We start from the raw sequence: 17,666 nt of genomic DNA, 5'->3' as shown, positions 1-17,666 counted from the left end.
TCGGTGCGCAGCCCTGGCACACTCCAGTGCACCCACCGGTGCCCGGCTTCTGTGCGCGGTGCCGCACGCAGCCCGATGCGCGGCCCGCTGCACGCCTGATGTGTCTCGGTGCTAGCCGCGGGCCGCTCTCGCCCCTGCTGCCCGGTGCCCGCTCCTCGCAGCCCTCCGAGCCCCTAGGGGGCGCGCTACCGCCCGCCTCGCTCCACCGGCGCTAGGGCCCGGCGGCGGAAGGAAGCGGCTTCCTGCGACGCGCCCATGGAGGCCGGCGGCTCGCGCCGCCTCAGGTAATGGCCCGCGCGGGCGGGCAGGCCTCGGCGGGACTGCGCCGGTGCCGCGGCCCCGGGGGTTGGTGCCCGGGCAGGGTGGGAGTCGGGGCGCTCTCCTCTCACAGTGCTTCCCGTCTCGCAGCGCGGCGGAGCTGCTGGCGGCCAGCGGCCGCAAGGCCCCTCAGCGCCCCGGCGGCCAGAAGGACTTCATCCCCGACGGCTCGGCCGAGCAAGCGGAGAAGCTGCGCCTCTGCCGGGAGGAGCAGTGGCGGCTCCTTTCCGAGGAGCGTGTGGAGCGGCTGTGAGTCCCCGGGGCTGGGGGCGGCCGGGGGTCGCAGGGCTGTGCTAAGCCACCGAGCACGGGGTTGTAGACTCCTTTTTCCCCGGGAGGGACCCCGTCGGGGAGCTCTGGGCACAGCTGCTGTCCGCTCAGGTGGTGGTAGTAGAATGGAGCTGTTAATAGCCAGCAGATGTTGGCACAGTAAGTTCCCTTGCCCATTCCCTCAGTTCAGCTGCTCACAGCGCCCTGGTGGGAGCAGCAGCAGGGGGCACACCCCGGCTGCTCCCTCAGGGGCAGAGGGTGATACCGGCACACCACTGGCTTCAAGGTGTGTGTTCAGAAAGTCCCTCAAAGGGCACGTAGTTTTCTCAGCTGTGCGCATAATCCCATAGCCTTTGCAAATAGCAGCCACTGACTCCTTGGGCATGGTCAGTTACACAGCTCCTTGTTGATGCTCATGTGTGGCCTTGTGCAGATTTGGCTGACTCTCAGTGTCCCTGGTTTATCAGTTTTGGTGGTTTCAACAGTGCTACCAGTCTCTGGAGCTTATCATTTCGTGGGAGACTTTCACACGCTACCTCTCAGCATGTGTTTTCCCTGTTTGGCCTGGTGTTTTCTGGTAACAGTTACTCTGTCTGCACTGGTCAGCAGCAGCAGAAACTATTCGCATAAAGTCATACCGCTGGGTGTGAATTAGAGACTGGTGACCTTCAGCAGACAGGCAGGTCAGACAGCGTGCACTGTTATCTTCCACTGTTGTCACAGTCGGCTTTGTTCAAATACATCTGTAAATACGTGTCTGGGGCAGCACTGGAGACTCTCAGGATGGGAGGGCAACTGGGTAGGTTTAGGTTTCCTTTCAGATGGGGAAATTGCACTACTGACTAAAGATGTAGAGGAAGTGGACCCTATAGGTCTTCAGCTGGTACTGCTAGATCCAGAGGATGATGTCATTCGAAGGCCTTACTTACCCTGTAAAAATGCCACTTGGAAGTTTGCTGCCTTTTGACACCTTCCTGAGCTTGTTGTGTTGCTACAATAGGAGTTGAGTGTAGGACACATTAGTAATAATAAACCTCTGCAGTAGTAATAATAAGCCTTTAACCTTCTCAGGGGGAGTCTGGTGAAAGCTGAGTGGAAGCCAGGACAGGGCATCGTGGAGCTGCAGTCTCCTGCGGTGAGTCTGTTACAGAGGATACTCAGTGTCATCATCTCCTGCTGGTCTTTGCGGATTCCTTAATTTGCTTCTTGAAATGGGAGAGAGCCTGGTTGTCAGCAGGGAACAGCCAGAGCCCATCAGGGATTTGTGCTTCTGTTCCAGGGGAAGTTCTGGCACACCATGGGGTTCACAGAGCGTGGCAAACAGTGCCTGCTGCCCGAGGAAGCTCTGTACCTGCTGGAGTGTGTAAGTAGGATACCTGTGCGTGGATGGGGGCATTGGGTCCCTCCAGAATGATTGGAGGAACTGTAGCTGCTTTAAACTGAAGTCTGAAATCACTTGACTTGTGTTGGTCGCTGCTGCAGTTCAAGCAGCTGATAAAGACCTGGTTCTCAAGGAATTGTCTCTTAGACTGTTTGCTGATGGAGCTGTTTGTCTCCAGGCCATGGGTTCATACGTTGTCCTCCAAAGCAGCCGCTGTGTCATTGACAGCATGTGTTAGTTGCTCAGTGGCCAGTTTATCCAGCTGGTATCATGTTTGACCACTCCTGTGTCAAACATGACAGTAGAAACTAGGAGAGTTTTAGCTGATCCAAATTTCTGTTAGTACAGCTGATAAGTCAGCTCTCTTATCAGAATGAGAGAAACATGAGGAGCATGTTAAAAGTTTTCTGAGGTCTCTATCTACTTTCTTGCTCTGGGGGCATTGAAACACATTTATATATCAATTACTTCTTTACCGAAATCTATAGGTGTAGGGACGTGAACTTCCACAGTCCAGGAAAACTTACCGTTCAGGGAGTTTCTGGAAACCAGATGAAACCATTATCTTCTGTTCCTTGCAGGAGTTAATTGAGTTGATACTGAGAAATCCTTTTCCTCAGAACTGGTGTACAGTTAATAAGGACATCTGAGACTGGTCAGTGCCTTCTCGGGCATAAGTTGGCTTCCTCCCTTAGCCAGTGTATCCTACATATTTTGCAACGACAGGGTTTGCAAGTTCATTAGCACAGTTTTCTGTGCTTCAATAAGAACCTGATAGGAATTAGTGAAACTCTGTCCAGCTTGGCAGGGCCACATTTAGGCACTAATTTGGATCTCTCTGTGTGAAGGTGGTTGGCATGGGCGGCGGTTATTTATCAGCCAGCGCTGTACATGCTTTACACTTAAGCAGAGATCTTTGGGGTTGCTGCTTGGCATCTCTGCCCAGTGTATATGGCAGAAAGAAATTTAAACGTGGCTGGCAGGGGAGTGAGACCAGGTTGGTTTCAGTGCTTCTCTGCTTGCGGAAATGCTGGTTAGGGCTCAGCTGGATTTCTTTGTTGTAGAGAAGATTTTTTTGTCTCTCCACTGAAGCCTGTTACCAGTAGAATAGATGCACTGATATAAAGGAGAGCTTTTTTCCCCTTAGCAAAACTTAATCAGATTATAGGCATCTGATGCCATCCCTTAAATCCCAACTGCAAAGGTAAGGCGCTTTTACCTCTGGCAATTTGACAAACAATAGACTGTAAACAAATTGATGACAAGAAAATTGTTTAGTCGGTTGCTGAGTGTGAAATCTGTCCCCAGAAGCAGAAAAGACCTGTTAGATGCTTTCAGCTCATCCCATGGGAGAGGTGTGGTTCCTAGTGTTTTGTTTTCTTTATGAGTAAGCACATTTTAAAAAAGGCGGGGAGGGGAGATATGTAGCCTAGAATTGCCTCCTGGAGGTTGCTACTGCCTGGGGAAGCTACCTATGGGATCACTGGGGTTGCAGTAAATGCTTCTGAGGATGCCATCAATTCATCTGCTCTGGCTCTCACAGTTGTACTGGTCCTAAATGTTTTTGTAGTTGTGCTTTGCCTTGAATCACTAAAATCATCAAAGTTAAAGGAAATTATCTCCCAAAGCAATGATTATTTTAACAATTGAGCATCATACTCCCAGCTGCATCCTCTGAACAAATGCAGTGCTGGAGCAGGAGCTGACAGCTGTGGGTGGGAACTTCTTGCTTTGCTGTGAAAACCAGGTGATGGGGGAACTGGGGATGAGAGAGGGACTCTAAGTAATCCAGGTGGCAAATGGGGAGGCATAGATATCATGTGAAGGAGGGTGGGAAGAGACTGGTGTGAGCTTGGATAGATTTGTTCCCTGTGATTCTCTCAACACCAAACTTTTGCCCTGCAGGGCTCTGTTCAGCTCTTTTACAGAGATCTGCCCTTGTCAATCCAGGAAGCCTACGAGATCCTGCTGTCCCAGGAGGCAATGAGCCTGCCACATTACCAGGTGTGTTTGGACCTACAGCTATTGCAGGGACAATGAAGGCAGAGACCCCAAGCCTCTGCCACACAACCTCTTCCAGTGGCTGAGAGCAGAGTAAGGTGGTTAGGGAGGGAAGGGGAGACGTTCTCAGCTTTTTCCCGCTCACCTTCTTCCAGCTGATCAGTTCCTGTTTCCCCACCTTTGCTTTGGGTCTTAACCCTGGTGTTTTCTCCTCTGCCAGTGCCACATTGTGTTTACTTCAGTTCTGCTACAACTGGGTAAATTGTTTGGTTCTAGGGTAGTCATTTAACCCTCTTGCTTTCCTTTGCTTGAAGGTGTTCAGCCACTTGAAGCAACTGGGTTATGTTGTACTGAGATTCGACCCCAGGTAACCAGCTTTTTCTTTCCATGCTCCTTTCTCCTTTCTGAAGATCCTGAGCAGCTCTGTGCCCACTGCATGGCCCCAGTGGAACGACAGAGAAGAGGACTTTGATCCTGCATTCCATCTCTTGGGAGGATTAAAGGCTAAAAGTGGCTCTCTACCCTTCCTTGCTCCTCCCTCTTGAGGAGGTGATTGGGAACATGAAATTGGGCATGAACTGAGGACCATCCTGGTCCTGCTTGTGGATTTTCTGTGCCTGGAAGAAAAGGTTTTGTTGCTGTATTCTGGGGTCTGAGCAGAAGGGTAGTTTCACTCTCCTGCCCTGCTGTCAGCCTCTATGTTGGTGTCTCCTTACAGCACTGTCCTGTCTCCCTACGAGAGGCAACTGAACCTGGAAAGTCACTGCCAGAGCTCTGGGAAACACCATCGCAAAAGGAAGAGGAGTTCCAGCCCCCGGTAAGGATGTGGCCCAAAGCCTTTTTCCATCTTCTCCCAGGCTCTGCAGATTGGGAACAGCATCCTCAGTCCTTTGTGCTGTGGGTGACCTGTCTGGCACAGCTGCTTTTGGCTGTCCCCAAGCAGTGCAGTGCTTTCCCTGAATTCTTTGCAGTGTGCCCTTTCGTCACATCTGTACTTCATGCAGGTCTGATAGTGGCAAACTGCCCTTGAGCCTCCCGGCTGCAGTGGTGAGATGCCAAAATAGAAGGGCAGAGATCAGTGTAGAAGAAACACTTACCAGATGTCTCCTCTTGCTCTTTTTTGAGGGAGTGCAGACACCACAGTGTGCATCTTGCACTTATCCACCCCCTCAATGCACCTTACATCCTAAGACTGTGCAGCAGAGAGCATAGCTGGGTCTTGATCCTTGCACATGGCCTCTAGATGTTGCCAAAGTGCAAACAGAAGCTGAGATAATTAGTAATTTTGCTAATAATTGTGACAGCTTCCAGTAGGTGGCATCATCCTTTAAGAAACAGAGAGGACAAGACTGGTCTGCAAGTCCTCTCCTGTTAACAAGTAAATCAGTGCCTGAGGACTTAGGAAATATTTGGAACTGGGAGATAAAACTGCTGGTTTAAGAATTGCTCCATCTTCTCTGGGACCAGGGACTGAATCTCATACCAGTAAGAGGTGCTGGCAGGAAGGTTTCTGCCTGGCCTGTGCTGATTTGGCTGAAGTCCCTCATGTTCATGTGGAGGTGTTTGAGTCAGTATATGGGCTGTGTGGAGGTTGCATGGCAGGTGGGGAACGTGTGTCTATACAAATCAAGGCTGGGATTCTCCTGGGTGTTGAAGTCCAAGCCTTATGCAGGACTGCTGAGAAGTTTATTCTGCCTTTGGTATTCACTGCTTGTTTTTTTGGCCTGCTTTTCTCCCTTCTCATTTTGTTACACAAGCAATTGCCCTCCATCCGGCCAAGAGGTTGTTGTCAAGGGTGTGCAGACCTGTCTGGGGGTTCCTGCCACCTTTGCTGTCCTTCCTTTAGACTTGGCAGACTTCATTCTCCCTGTTAGCAGCGAGGAGGCAGGATTCAAGGGCAATAAAGTTCCACCACACACTCTCCTTGTCTCTTCTGCTGCTGCTTCTGTCTTTTAGGTCACATGAGAAGAAACATAAGGTATCTGAGGACCTTCCAGAAGCTGAAGGGACCTCTGAAAAAGCCGAAGATGACTGTGGAGACTCCAACTGCCTTCCCATGGATGAAAAGCCTTTGTCAGAGGAGCCAAAGGAATCAGATGCTGGCAGTGGAGAGGGGGAGTCAAACCCAGTTCCTCTTGATACTGGACAAAAGGACTCCCTGAGCCCCTCCAGGAGCCAGGCTGGAGACCACAAGGAGAGCAGCACTGGCACCCATGCACCCCGCTGGGATTTTACCACCATCATCTTGCCAAACATGGCCCCAGACCAGCTGTGCACACATCTGCCCTCACCTGACAATGGGCTCCTGCCGGAGAATGTGCTGGGGAGGGAGGTTGATGCAGCTTGCTGGTGCGCGTGCATCAATCAGAAACAGGAGAAGCTGTCACGGAAGGAAAGGGAGCAGCGAGAGAGGGAGAGCAGGTACAAGAGCAGTGTCAATGCTGACCGGGAGGTGAGACGCTGCTCCAACTGGCGGGAGTACAAAGCCCTTTTGGAGCAGAGGAGCCAGCAGAGGGTTTGGAAACAACCGCCGCATCTCTGGGACCAAGCTGTCACACCGCTTTTGCGGCCAGATGAAGCTACCTCATCAGGTAGTGGCTCTGGGAACTTGACAGGGACCCCCTGGCAACTCTGAAACATCACCTGGTATGCAACAGCAAAAGGGATGATATGGAGAAGCTGAACATCAGTTTAGGCGACAGTACCTTGAGAAGGAGAATCTCATTAGAAGGCCTAGGCAAAGCAGGCACTGAGGAGCCCAGCCATGGACATGGGAAGAGAGAAGAAAGCTTGTCCTCTGCCTTTCCTTGTCTTTCTATAGCCCACTCAAGTGCCAGGATAAACAGGGCCTTGGGAGGTCTTCTAATCCATTCCCCATGTCCTACTGTATTGCAGTCCTTCCTGCTAGGCTGTTAGGCATGTGAAATCAGGGCCAGCAAGATGCAAAGCAACTGCAGGGTGTTCTGGGCTGTGCGCTGGGAGGAGACGAAGTTGAGGTCTTTGAAGTAGCCAGTGGTGACTGTGGTGCTGCCAGCCATTGTTGGAGGAGGAAGGCTTGTGGGTGGTGGTGGAGTGTTTGGAGTGCCCTGGGAGAGAAATAGCTGGTCTGATCCTTTCCTGTTCCTTCTCCCTCCAGCTGCGCTCCTCCAGCAGATCAGCGTGCTGCAGCCCTCCCACATCCTGGATGGAGCCTCACGGTTAGTATCCAGCCAGCCAGCTCGTAGCTGTTAGGAAGTGGGGATGTCTTGTGACTGTCCCTGCTTGTGAGGTCTGGGAGATGCTCACAGCAGCAGTTTGGGAGCTGCCCGGCATCCAGGATGCAGAGAGAATCCAGCGCTGTGCTCCATGACTCTGTTGCTTCTGTAGTGAGGGGGCTGACATTTCTCTGAAGTACCAGGTCCTGCAGCAGCAGAGCTAGGGCATTCCAGGCCAATTAAAACATTGGAGTTGCTCTCTTTTCCTGCTGTTCCCTCTCTGCACCCAGCCAGGTAATCTTCCCCAGAGATTTGGTTGGGTTTTACCTGTGCCTTACCCCTGGAATGTGCTCCAGTGATTATAAAACCTTGGGTTTTGGGACTTGTGGTTCCACTCTTGCCTCAAAGAGTCTGTCGTGTTTGTGTGTAGTCTCTGTAGGCAGAGCAATGCTTTGCTTCTGTATCTCTTGCTGGTGCTTCTTGCAAGGGGGTCTACAGAGAAGGGAGTGTGGCAGATATGGAGTGGGAACTTGCTCTGGTCTGACTACAGGAGAGATCTGGAAAGTAATTAGAACAGCTACAGGGTCAGTCCATTGAAGAATGAAGCCTTTCAAAGGGCCCAAACTAACCAGGCTTCAAGAGCTTTTGCTCCTTCTTTCCTCTGCTGTATCTATACCCTACAATGTTTCAATTCCATAGGTATAGGGATGTGTTCTCTCTTCTGTAGGCTGCAGGAGGACCCAGAGGGCATGAAGATAGACTTCAACGTGTATCAAGCAGATGCTGTGGCCAAGTTTAAGAAGACAAACCCTGGGAAGCCATATGTCAGGATGTGTGTTCGGAGGTATCCATGGGTCTTGCACTGTGTTGTAAAACATAGTGGTTGCTGTTGCAGAAATGAAGTCCTAATGGTCTGTAAACGACTAAGCATCTTGTGAGCTTTACAGATCATCAGAGTGCCTCCCTTGAGGGTGGTCCTGCCCAGTATTATTCTGTTTTTCTTTCAGTTCCTCCTTTCTTGGAGTCTGTGGCTGACAGTTCCCCCAGCCCTTGCACTTAGCCCACACTTTCTGGTCATCTGGTTGCTGGTTGTGTCTGAGTATTGCTGGAGTCAGGAACAAGAAGCCACAGCTGTATTTATGCAGTGCTTGTGAAACTCCTGTAGAGCTCAGTCTTTCAGGGAGCCGTATGGTACCTGGATCCTCAGCCAGTGCAGATCCCTATAGATTTCTGCAGAGATGTACCTCTCCAGAGCTTGCTGCAGGCTCAGAGCCATGGGTTTAGTATTTTGATCTTTATCAAATATGACTTTAAGATCAGTATGAAGAGAGGATAAGTGTCCCCTTTCTTGCTGGATCCAAAATCTGATACTTGAACTCAGGCAGGTACAAAGTTCAGTCTCTGCCTTTTCTAATTTTCATATATACTAAAACTGTCCCTCCTCCACTCTCTGCAGCTGTAGTAGCCAGGGCAACAAAGGTGGTAATGCAGTTTGACAAAGGTCTGCCATGAGTAAGGTGATCCTTGCTTTATAAATATTTTCATTTACTAGCAAACAGACTGCGGAGTTAAAAGGAGGGAAAAGCAGGTTAGATGTTGATCCCAGCAACCTAAAGATCTTCCTAGCACAAAAGTATTAAGATTGCACTGGATTGGCAATTTGCCAATAGCCCTGTGAGCTGCATCTAACAGGCACAGCGTGGAGCAGCATGCAGTTGCCCTTGTTTTTGGCAAAGGATTTGACAGCTCCCAGTTCCCGGCATGCAGCGTAACCCTCTCAGGGCTGGCAGCTGCCTGCTTTTGACTGAAAGGGGTGTGGAAAGTCATTACCAACTCCTAAGAGACCAAAGTGAGCTGTTGTGATAGTTGGCCAGGACAGCTTTGTCTCTATTCCTCTTGCTTTGAGAGCAGTGGGATATTTTTTTTTCCTCTCTGTAGCTTTGACGAGCAGATTCCATCCCTTCGGGCTTTGAAGCAGGTTACGTATCAGAGTGGAGACATCCCGGTGGTCTTTGCGCTGGTGGATCATGGAGAAATTGCCTTTTATTCGCTAAAGGAGTTCAAGCTGCCAGTTGATGTTAATCACTGAAGTTGCTGTCACTTGCAGAAATGGTATGGAACAAAGGGAAGAGCTTTACTCAGGATTTGCTTTCTTGATTAACAAAATATTACAGAAAATAGAGCCTGTGATAACTGGAACCTTGAGTAGTTGACCACTTTTATTTGCTGTTACAGACTTCACTCAACCAGATGGCTCGGGCATAACAGCAAATTTACGGCAAACAGGTGTGTGTGGCTTAGCTGGGCATTTCTGGACTGGAATACACACTACTTTGTTCTTGAAGCCGCTGGTTCTCCAGCTTTCTCATCTCATGGACCACTAGTCTGCCTTTTCTGTGTCATCTTTGGCTAACCTGTGGACCATTAGAAAACACTTTGCTGGTGATCCTCTTGTCACATGTTAAGAACCACTGTGCTACACCAGCTGTGTGGTTGGAGAGTCATTCAGGTCAATCACGGACAGAATAAGCTGATCAGATCAGTGGTGGTGTCCTGAGCCTCTGTCATTCAGCTGCGCCAACAACCGTCAGATCAGATTCTCATCTGAAAAAGGCACCACCGTAAAACTCAGCCACCCAGAGTAAAGTTTCCAGACACTTGAGCAGGAAACCGTGCCTTGAAAGCCATTTCATCAGCCAGAGGTCACAGAAAGCTCCAGAGCATTGCAGATGGCGCCCCAGCCTCATGTTGTAGCAGCTGTGCTGACACGCATTTTGGCCACACAGCATTATGCCGTATTAAAACTTGGCCACTGATACCAGCACACTGTGTCTGATAGTCTCACCAGGGCTGTACTGCAGCCCACTATTTCAGCCTGACATCCTCTTTCCTGGCTGTGGATCCTTGTCTTTTCTTTTGCAAGAGAGACATCCCTGAGTAAAGAAAGAAGCTACAAATTCTTCATGAGCCTTCCAGCCCTATGGCTGTTGTGCTCCAAACTGAGGACATCATTGCTTTCCAGGCCCTGCTGTGGGAGCTTTCCACCAGGATATCCAGGTACCAAATTTGTTTTAACCTCTATGCAAAAGTGCTGTTACAGGTGCCAGAAAGTCTCTCGGTGGATGGAAGCGTGCTGAGCACAGCTGTGTTTGGTATCAAGGTTTTCAGAACTGTAATAGCAACTGGTTTAGATGCATCTTATTGGATAATTTCTGAAGTTCTTTTGGAGATGTGGAGAAGGCTAAGCAATAAAAGGAAGCCTTTTCCAACAGTGTGAGCTCCTCAGTGTGGTTCTTAATTCCCCCAGAAATGTTAATGCAGAGGGAGCTGCTCTGGTGAGGCTACTGGGACCCCAGTAGGCACCAGCTGGTGAATGCCTGCTCATGGTCATGCAACCCTGCGGCTGCGTAACCCCACTCCTACACCAGTCTGTGTTTGCATCCAGCTGCCGCTTCCTTCCCTGGGTGGGCAGTGTGACTCAGCACCTGGAGGAGTCCGTCCGTCTGTGTGCAGTTCCTGTCGGTGCACGACACCTTGCCACCTTCCTCCTGCGTGGTCAGAGGTATCGCAGCCTGGGGTAGCAGGGATCTGCTGCAAGCACTGCGCCTGGTCCTGTATCATGCGCATGCCCTTGTTATCAGATGCTGGAAGTCATGAGGGCTCTACTGAGGTGAGGGTCTGACAGCTCCTCCCACATGCCCTCTTCTTCCTTCCCTCCAGCAGTGGTTTTGCTCCGATAAGTCTTCAAACACTGGGGTTGTTGGCACCTCCAGTCTGTGCCCTCAGCATTCTCCCAGACTATTTTGCAGATTAAAGGCACTGGGAAAAGAGTTTCTAAGAACAGGCGCAGCCAGAAGAGCTCCAGCCTGCTTACAGGGCTCACATTTGTCCTGGAATTGGGTCAAACTCACTCCTGTTGATTTCAATCAGTCTCTTCTGCTTATGCCAAGGTGGAACTGTATCGATGAACTCTACAAGAGCCACCCAGTGAGTTTCGCTGGGGTAGAGACTCCCTGATTCAGCACAAAACAATTGCAATTTAATAACCACTGCAGGGAGGATTGAGAAACTGTGGCTGCCTTGCTCAGCACCACAACATCTGACAGCGCCTTTACCAGGATGGGATTATGATGCAGACTGATACCACTGCTTCATTTTGGCCTGCGATGTGGATCAGCTGGATGTTGCAAGAAGATGACAGAGATGAGTAGTTTATTTGAAAAACATCCTTTTTGGAAGCTTGGCTGAAACGTTGACTGTTACTAGCCCTTTGTTGGAGGTAGCTTCAAGCTTTAACATGCATACAGAGAGGTTGGCAGGCCTTGGACTGCCATTGCACTCCCCAGAACTCTTGGTTCCTCACCCAGCTGTTGTTCCACTGCAGCCGAGCTGTGTAGCAAGGTAGCGGCCGTTGTGTGGCTTCAACTTTCTGTTAAGTCTTTCTGTCTCTCTTTTGCAACCGACGACAGGTTCGTACCAACTCTCGGCCCTGCGCTGCCTCCCTGCGCCTCGGAGGCTGGCGGGCGCACCGAGCCGGGCGGAGGGGGCCGGGCACGGCATGGGAGCCGGCTTTCCCAGCCCGCCGCTGGCCGCTGTCCGATTGGCTCCGAGCGAGCAGAGCGATGAATTATTCATGAATGCGCCGGATGAAAGGGAGGAGAGGCCGCGGCTCAAGATTAATTTGCATGCGGTGCTCCTCCCAGTGGGGGCGGTTTGCATGCGGGGCCCCGCCCCGCCGCACCCCTCCCGTAGGTGCCCGGGGAACGAGGCGGCCGCCGCCGCGCAGGCGAGGGGGAGCGGGCGCGGAGCGGAGCGAGGCCGGGGCGGCCCGGCTCCAGGCCCCGCAGGTGAGCGCGGCTCGCTGGGGCTCCACGGGGGGGTGCAGGACCGGGGCCGGCCTAACAAGATAGGCTGCGGGGAAGGGGGTCGTCGCGGAGGGGTCCGGCCAGCGCGGCCCCGGCAGGGCTTGCTGTGGAGGGCTGGGGGCGGCAGTCGACCGCAGCGCGTCGCAGGCTTGTTCCCGGAATGCCTCCGGCGGGCCTGGCAGGTGGTTGGCTGGTCCCCCGCCCCCGGGGTGGGGGGCCCGCTTCGCCGAGTGCCTGAGCCCTCCGCGCTCCGCCGCTCCGGCCAGCCTGGCTGCCGGCCCCGGCCCGGCCGCATCGGGGCTGCCACACCTGAAGCTCCGTGCCCCAGCGCACCCCGCAGCACTGGCCTTGGCTCGCCTGTAAAACTTCAAGCATTGGTGTTGAGGGGTTGCGTTTATTAAGGTTTTTTGTTTGCTTTTTTTTTTTTTTTTTTGGCTTACCAAGTTTGATGCACAGTGTTCTGGCCGGGGCGTGTGGCTCCGGGGCATCGTACGGCGGCTTTACATCCTGGGATTTTTCCGGCGGAGGTCGCGGCTGTGGCCGCTGCTCCATGACTTCCTGCTTTAGCCCTCGGCACGAGTGGGGCTGGGCCGGGCCGCTCCCGGGGCGCTGGGCGCCCGTGGGGGGCCGCCGGGAACGGCCCCCTGGACGGAGGCTCCTGCGGGACCCGCGGCCGCTCAGTCGCCGTCCCAGAGCGGCCCCTCACACCGCTTCTGCCTCGGCCTGCCGCGGGGAGATGTGCCTGCCTGTAGCCTGCCCGCGGCCGGCGCGAAGCAGATGTGATTAATGAGAATTGCAACGTCTCTTTTTTCTTTTCTATTTTCCTTCAAGTCTCTGCCCATATTCAATATAGCTTGTTACTGTGTGGTTTTTTTTCCTTTTCCTCCCCACAGTTGTAAGAGCTTGATGGGTGAGGTGGCATGTTACTTCTAACAGCAAGCAGGTGAAACAAGAAGGTGAAGCAAGTTGTGTAGCCTTTGTCTCGGGTTGCCCTGCACTTGTGGCATGGGAACAAGCTGACATCTCTCCTGGAGGTGTGGCTTAGCCTTGGCTTTGGAAAAAGTTTTGTGTGTTTATATTTGGTGTTGTTAATGGCGCAGAGCAGTTGAAGTAGTCTTCTGGGTCTGTTTCTGCAGTGTAGTGGCACAAAGCTTTACGCTCGTGTGAGGATAGTGACAAGACAGAAGGACAGCTTCACTGAGATAATAAAGTAAAAGTTGTCCGTTGTAATGTGTTACTTCATGGGGAATGCTGCTCTTTGTAGTCATCAGAGAGCACTTCAGTCAACTGGAATATCTTGCTTTACCAAGTGCCAGGTGAAGCTGTATGCCCAAAGCAGCTGCCTGGTGATTTTAGCTTTGATTCAGGAAGCTGGCGCTTCTGGCAAGCGGAATGCAAAGCGGTGGTACGTCCCAAGGCTTCTCCGTGCATCCTGGCACGTTCCTTGTAAAGACAGCCTGGCCCATGGAAGGGACAGGGATGATCTGTGCAAGTAGTGAGCAGGCCCTAATCCTGCTCAGTGCCGCTTGTAGCTACTAGAGAGGGGCTCCATTTAGCTTATGATATTGAAAAGGGAGAAGAGTTCTTGAACACCTTCATAAGGTGCTACTGAGGAACATCTTTTATTTGGTTTTGAACAAAGCGCACCTGCTGTAACTACTGACCAAAGAACATTATTGGAGGCGTTAAACCTGTTGAGAATCCTGTGTCTTCTAGTGGCTTTTTGGTACAGTAATGTGATTATTACTGGGAATTGCTTATGGAACATGTGTGTGTTTTTTCTTGGCTGATATAGAGGCTTGAGAGATGTCAAAGAGTAAGACTTATTAAATGTATATAATGCAGTTAGTACAGGGCAATAAAAGTATGTGATACTGCTAGTAGCCTGATCGTTCTTTAAAAGTGTATCAAAGGAGGGACTGGTGGTAGCTAAAAGTTTGATTTCTCTGCAGAAATTCTACAGAAATTCCAATTCTCATCTAAAAGTTTCTTCTACCTAGACCTCTCTGTTGCTTTAAGAAGCAAATGCTTTCGTGGTTTAGTCCATTGACCCGCTATGTTTGGTGTAAAATGCTGTTCCAAAGTTACAAGCTGCTCTTCCATTTGAATCATCCTTCTTAATAGAAGCATACGAAGAGTTTTGCATCATGTGCAATAATGTTGTTCAGTGCAAAGACTTTGTTCTGCTGTAGTGTTTTGAAACTTCATGTTGTCATACTCCCATGACAAGGAGAACACAATAGGAGTCATAGTGACACACAAGGTTTGCACAATTAGTAAATTCATTGCAGGTGGGCGGTCCCTGGTAACTCCAAGCATAAGGCTGTGAAAGTACTTGAACTTGCCTGATCTGTATAATTGGTTCTCAATTATTTTCCAAGAGTTCTTGGGGAATCTATCTCTGATCTTTTATTTAATATTTTCTGTGTTTTGGGAGGGCAGACACCTGCATGTAGTATTGACACAGTCTGTTCAGTTGTTCATTTAACTGTCTCTCCAGGTTCACAAAAATAAATCCTTTTTACAGGAGGATCTTTTGGTTTGCCTCTCTGCTAGTGCCTGACTGCTATATGCAAGGTGTATCTGAACACTGCCCTGCTTATAAAACTGCGAGTGCTGGGGGGCTAGCAGTTGATCAGCAGCTGTGTTGTATAAGGAAGATCTCTGCATGGTCTCATTAAACTATGAGATTAATGTTGTTAGAGCATCTTCCAGGTGAAGCCTTATCCCCAGAAAAGGGAGTGGTATCTTACACTTTCAAGCTTTCCATATACTGGGACTTCCCTTGCTTTAGCTGTTCTGCTTGGCTTGTGCTTTCTTCTTGAGTATCTTGATAGTGTATTACAGCAGAGCATGGTTGTAGAGATAACTTTACAGTGACAGCCCAGTTAAAGAATAGCTAGGGGTTGTTTCATTGATTTCAAGCTAAAAGTGTTGTTAAACTTGTAATTTCAGAGAGAGTCACGTCTGAGTCTGATGGCTCCTGTAATCGATAAACTTGATAAGACTAATATTTAAATGATGCTATGATAATTTTTATTGTTGTGAGATCATCGGTGCTAAGGAATAGCTTTTTCCTGTGCAATTGATCCGGCCTCTGTTCTGTTGCTGCAGATTGTGTTGGTAACAGGAACAAGGCAAACTTCTGGGTGCAGGAGGAAACTTAGTTCAGACAAGGCCATGGCGGCAACTGTTTGTTATAGGAGCACTAACTGCTTGTAATTCAAACAAAGCTTGTTGATAAGGCCTCTTTTGTTTTAGCAGCGTTGATAAAGTATTATCAGATGCATAGGTAGAAGTTCTCCCTTTAAGGACCTGTAAGCAGGAAGGGGTGACGAGGAAGGAATGAAAAGGAGACCTAAAGCAAGGCAAGATTTAAGAATTCTTGAGATACCCGATGGCATTTTGAAAAGAAATGGACCTTATCCCATTGAAAACCTGCTCATGGTGAGTAAAGGTTGCCTAGGAATCACACAGATGGTACCTTGCAATTCTATGTGAGCAAAATAAACTCATTATGGGTATGTTTTTGTTGTGGAGTTAACTTGGGACCGTATCCACACTTAATACTGTCTACGTAGTAAAAACTTCTGACCTGGGCTTCCTCATCTTGTAAGACTGGATTAACTTGTGTGATTGGGACTTACAACATTGGCTGTCTTATACTTTTGGCTGGAAGTTCCACTATCATGGGAGGACATAAGCAAAAATTGCAACAAATTTCTACAAAAGGTAATTCCCCGCCAGCCCATGCCTAGTTGATGGAGAAAATCTAGTGTCCCAGCAAGCTGTGCAAGGGCATCAAGACACATTGCTGTGTACAAAAGCAATAAAAACAAGCAAAACGTGGAGCTCTGATGGGATTGCTAACACACAGTGAGGAACAATTAATGCTTCTCCTAGGAAGAAGCATTTGGCCTTCTTATTGAATACGGGTCTGTTATGAGACGTGGCGTGTGTATTTGCCATAAATCTCAACATCTAAAATGAACAGAGCTGAGCAAGGAAGCCAGAATGAAATCTGGTTTTGATGTTAACTGCTCCTTAGTCTGTGATTGGAAACAGGATCATCTTGCAACTCATGCTTTCATTGCCTTTCTATATGAAAATAGCGAAGAGCTTTTGTTTTGTGTCTGGATCTACTCAAATGAGGTGAAAAAGGGTACCTCATCATATTTAGCTAAGCATTCAGCTAATGAAACGGCAGGAGCTCGATGTACAGAGCTCAGACACTCTGAGCTTTGCTGTCAGGTGTCCATGTACTGGACATGAGCAAAATTGGGATTGACTTAGCCTTGGGATATTGTTGCCTACAAACAGCTGACCTCAATGCATTTTAGAAGAAGAGAATGTTGCACATAAGTTTCTGGTAAAAGGCTCATCTTTGAAAGCCTAAAGAATTGTTTCCCTGGAAAATAAGAACATTAGATACATGCAGACCTGGCATGGCTTCAGAGGCTACTGGAGAATTCCTCCCTGGCTACTGTTAGCCACAACTGTTACCATATGGTTGTAAATGCTGACTGGCAGATAACTGCAGAGCACATGGGATTGGAGTTTTATATAAGACACTGAAGGTGTGTGGGAGAGAAAACTGGTCTGCTAATATGTAAATGTGCATCTGGAAGATAAGATTATACGGATTGTGGAATCTTTTTGTTTTTCTAGAATTGGAAAAGGCGCTTGCTTATTGTACCAAAAAGAAAATTCTTCTCATTGACAAGAGCCATGTACACTTGTAATAATAATTCTGCTTGGACAACCTGTGCTACAATGGATGCCATTCTCTTCTGTTCCTTCTTTGCCTTTGCTCAAAACTGCTTTTCCTCTCATCTCCTTCTATGCTGTGACACTCGGGAATTTGTTGGTCGGACACGAAACCCTGATACAAGTCAATGAGAGATGTCTTTTGTAGCATGCCTTCTCTGATTGTAATGGACACATCAGCTTGCCAGGATGGTGTTTCTTCAAGTGAGTTACTGCTTGATTCTGAACTACTACGCTCCTTATCCAGTTGAGCAAGTTGTGGGCTGGAGTGTGAATGCTAGATCTCCTTGCATAAGCAGGTTAAAACAGCATGCTTCTAGATGCAATTAATATTTCAGGATAAAACATTCTAGCAGGGTGTTAAATACAAAGTTGTGCCTCTCTCAAATCGAACCTGGTCTTCTCCTTACTTTGCTTTGTAACAGAGTTTGTCTCTGCTATCACAGCTGAGGAGATAGATCTCTTTTCTAAAGTGGGGAGGATAATTAGTGGAGTTTCTCTGTGGGTTTGCCTAGTTTAACAGGTCCAGGATATTGATTGACAGTGGGAAAGGGTGCGTCTCTTTGGCACTTTCCTTTCCTTGTCTGGCTAAGGGCAAACTGTGTGTTATACATGGGTGTGATATGCTCTTCTTGCATAGCATGGGAGCTTGTCACTGCTCTGTAGCTTTTCCTAATTTAAGAGTAAATATCGCCTTGTGTAAATTTGTCCCTCTTTCTCTCGGGAATATCTGGTGAAAGAAGACTTATGATCTGATACAACTCTTGAAATTTCAGTTCAAGTACCTAAATCATTGTAGAAGGATATACTTTCCAAGTAAACTACCCTTTTACTCTTCCTTTCTTTTTTGTGTTCCCCTGCTACATGTGT

The 17,666-nt window shown here is 49.3% G+C and overlaps 1 protein-coding gene across 1 annotated transcript; it reads left to right on the top strand.

Moving 5' to 3' along the window:
* Window positions 1–255: 255 nt before the first annotated feature.
* Window positions 256–9,253, top strand: TSEN54 (tRNA splicing endonuclease subunit 54; the record flags this gene model as incomplete). The annotated part of the gene is made up of 11 exons (XM_082008319.1): window positions 256–284; window positions 409–567; window positions 1,660–1,723; window positions 1,868–1,951; window positions 3,875–3,973; window positions 4,285–4,337; window positions 4,689–4,787; window positions 5,927–6,561; window positions 7,107–7,167; window positions 7,892–8,008; window positions 9,103–9,253. The coding sequence occupies 11 exons, from the start codon at window positions 256–258 to the stop codon at window positions 9,251–9,253; spliced, it is 1,551 nt and encodes a 516-aa protein (XP_081864445.1).
* Between the last annotated feature and the right edge of the window lie 8,413 nt (window positions 9,254–17,666).

The sequence above is a fragment of the Phaethon aethereus genome, assembly GCF_964289735.1.
Source record: "Phaethon aethereus genome assembly, chromosome: 18".
NCBI lineage: Eukaryota > Metazoa > Chordata > Aves > Phaethontiformes > Phaethontidae > Phaethon > Phaethon aethereus.
This window is presented reverse-complemented; position numbering and strand designations above follow the sequence as displayed.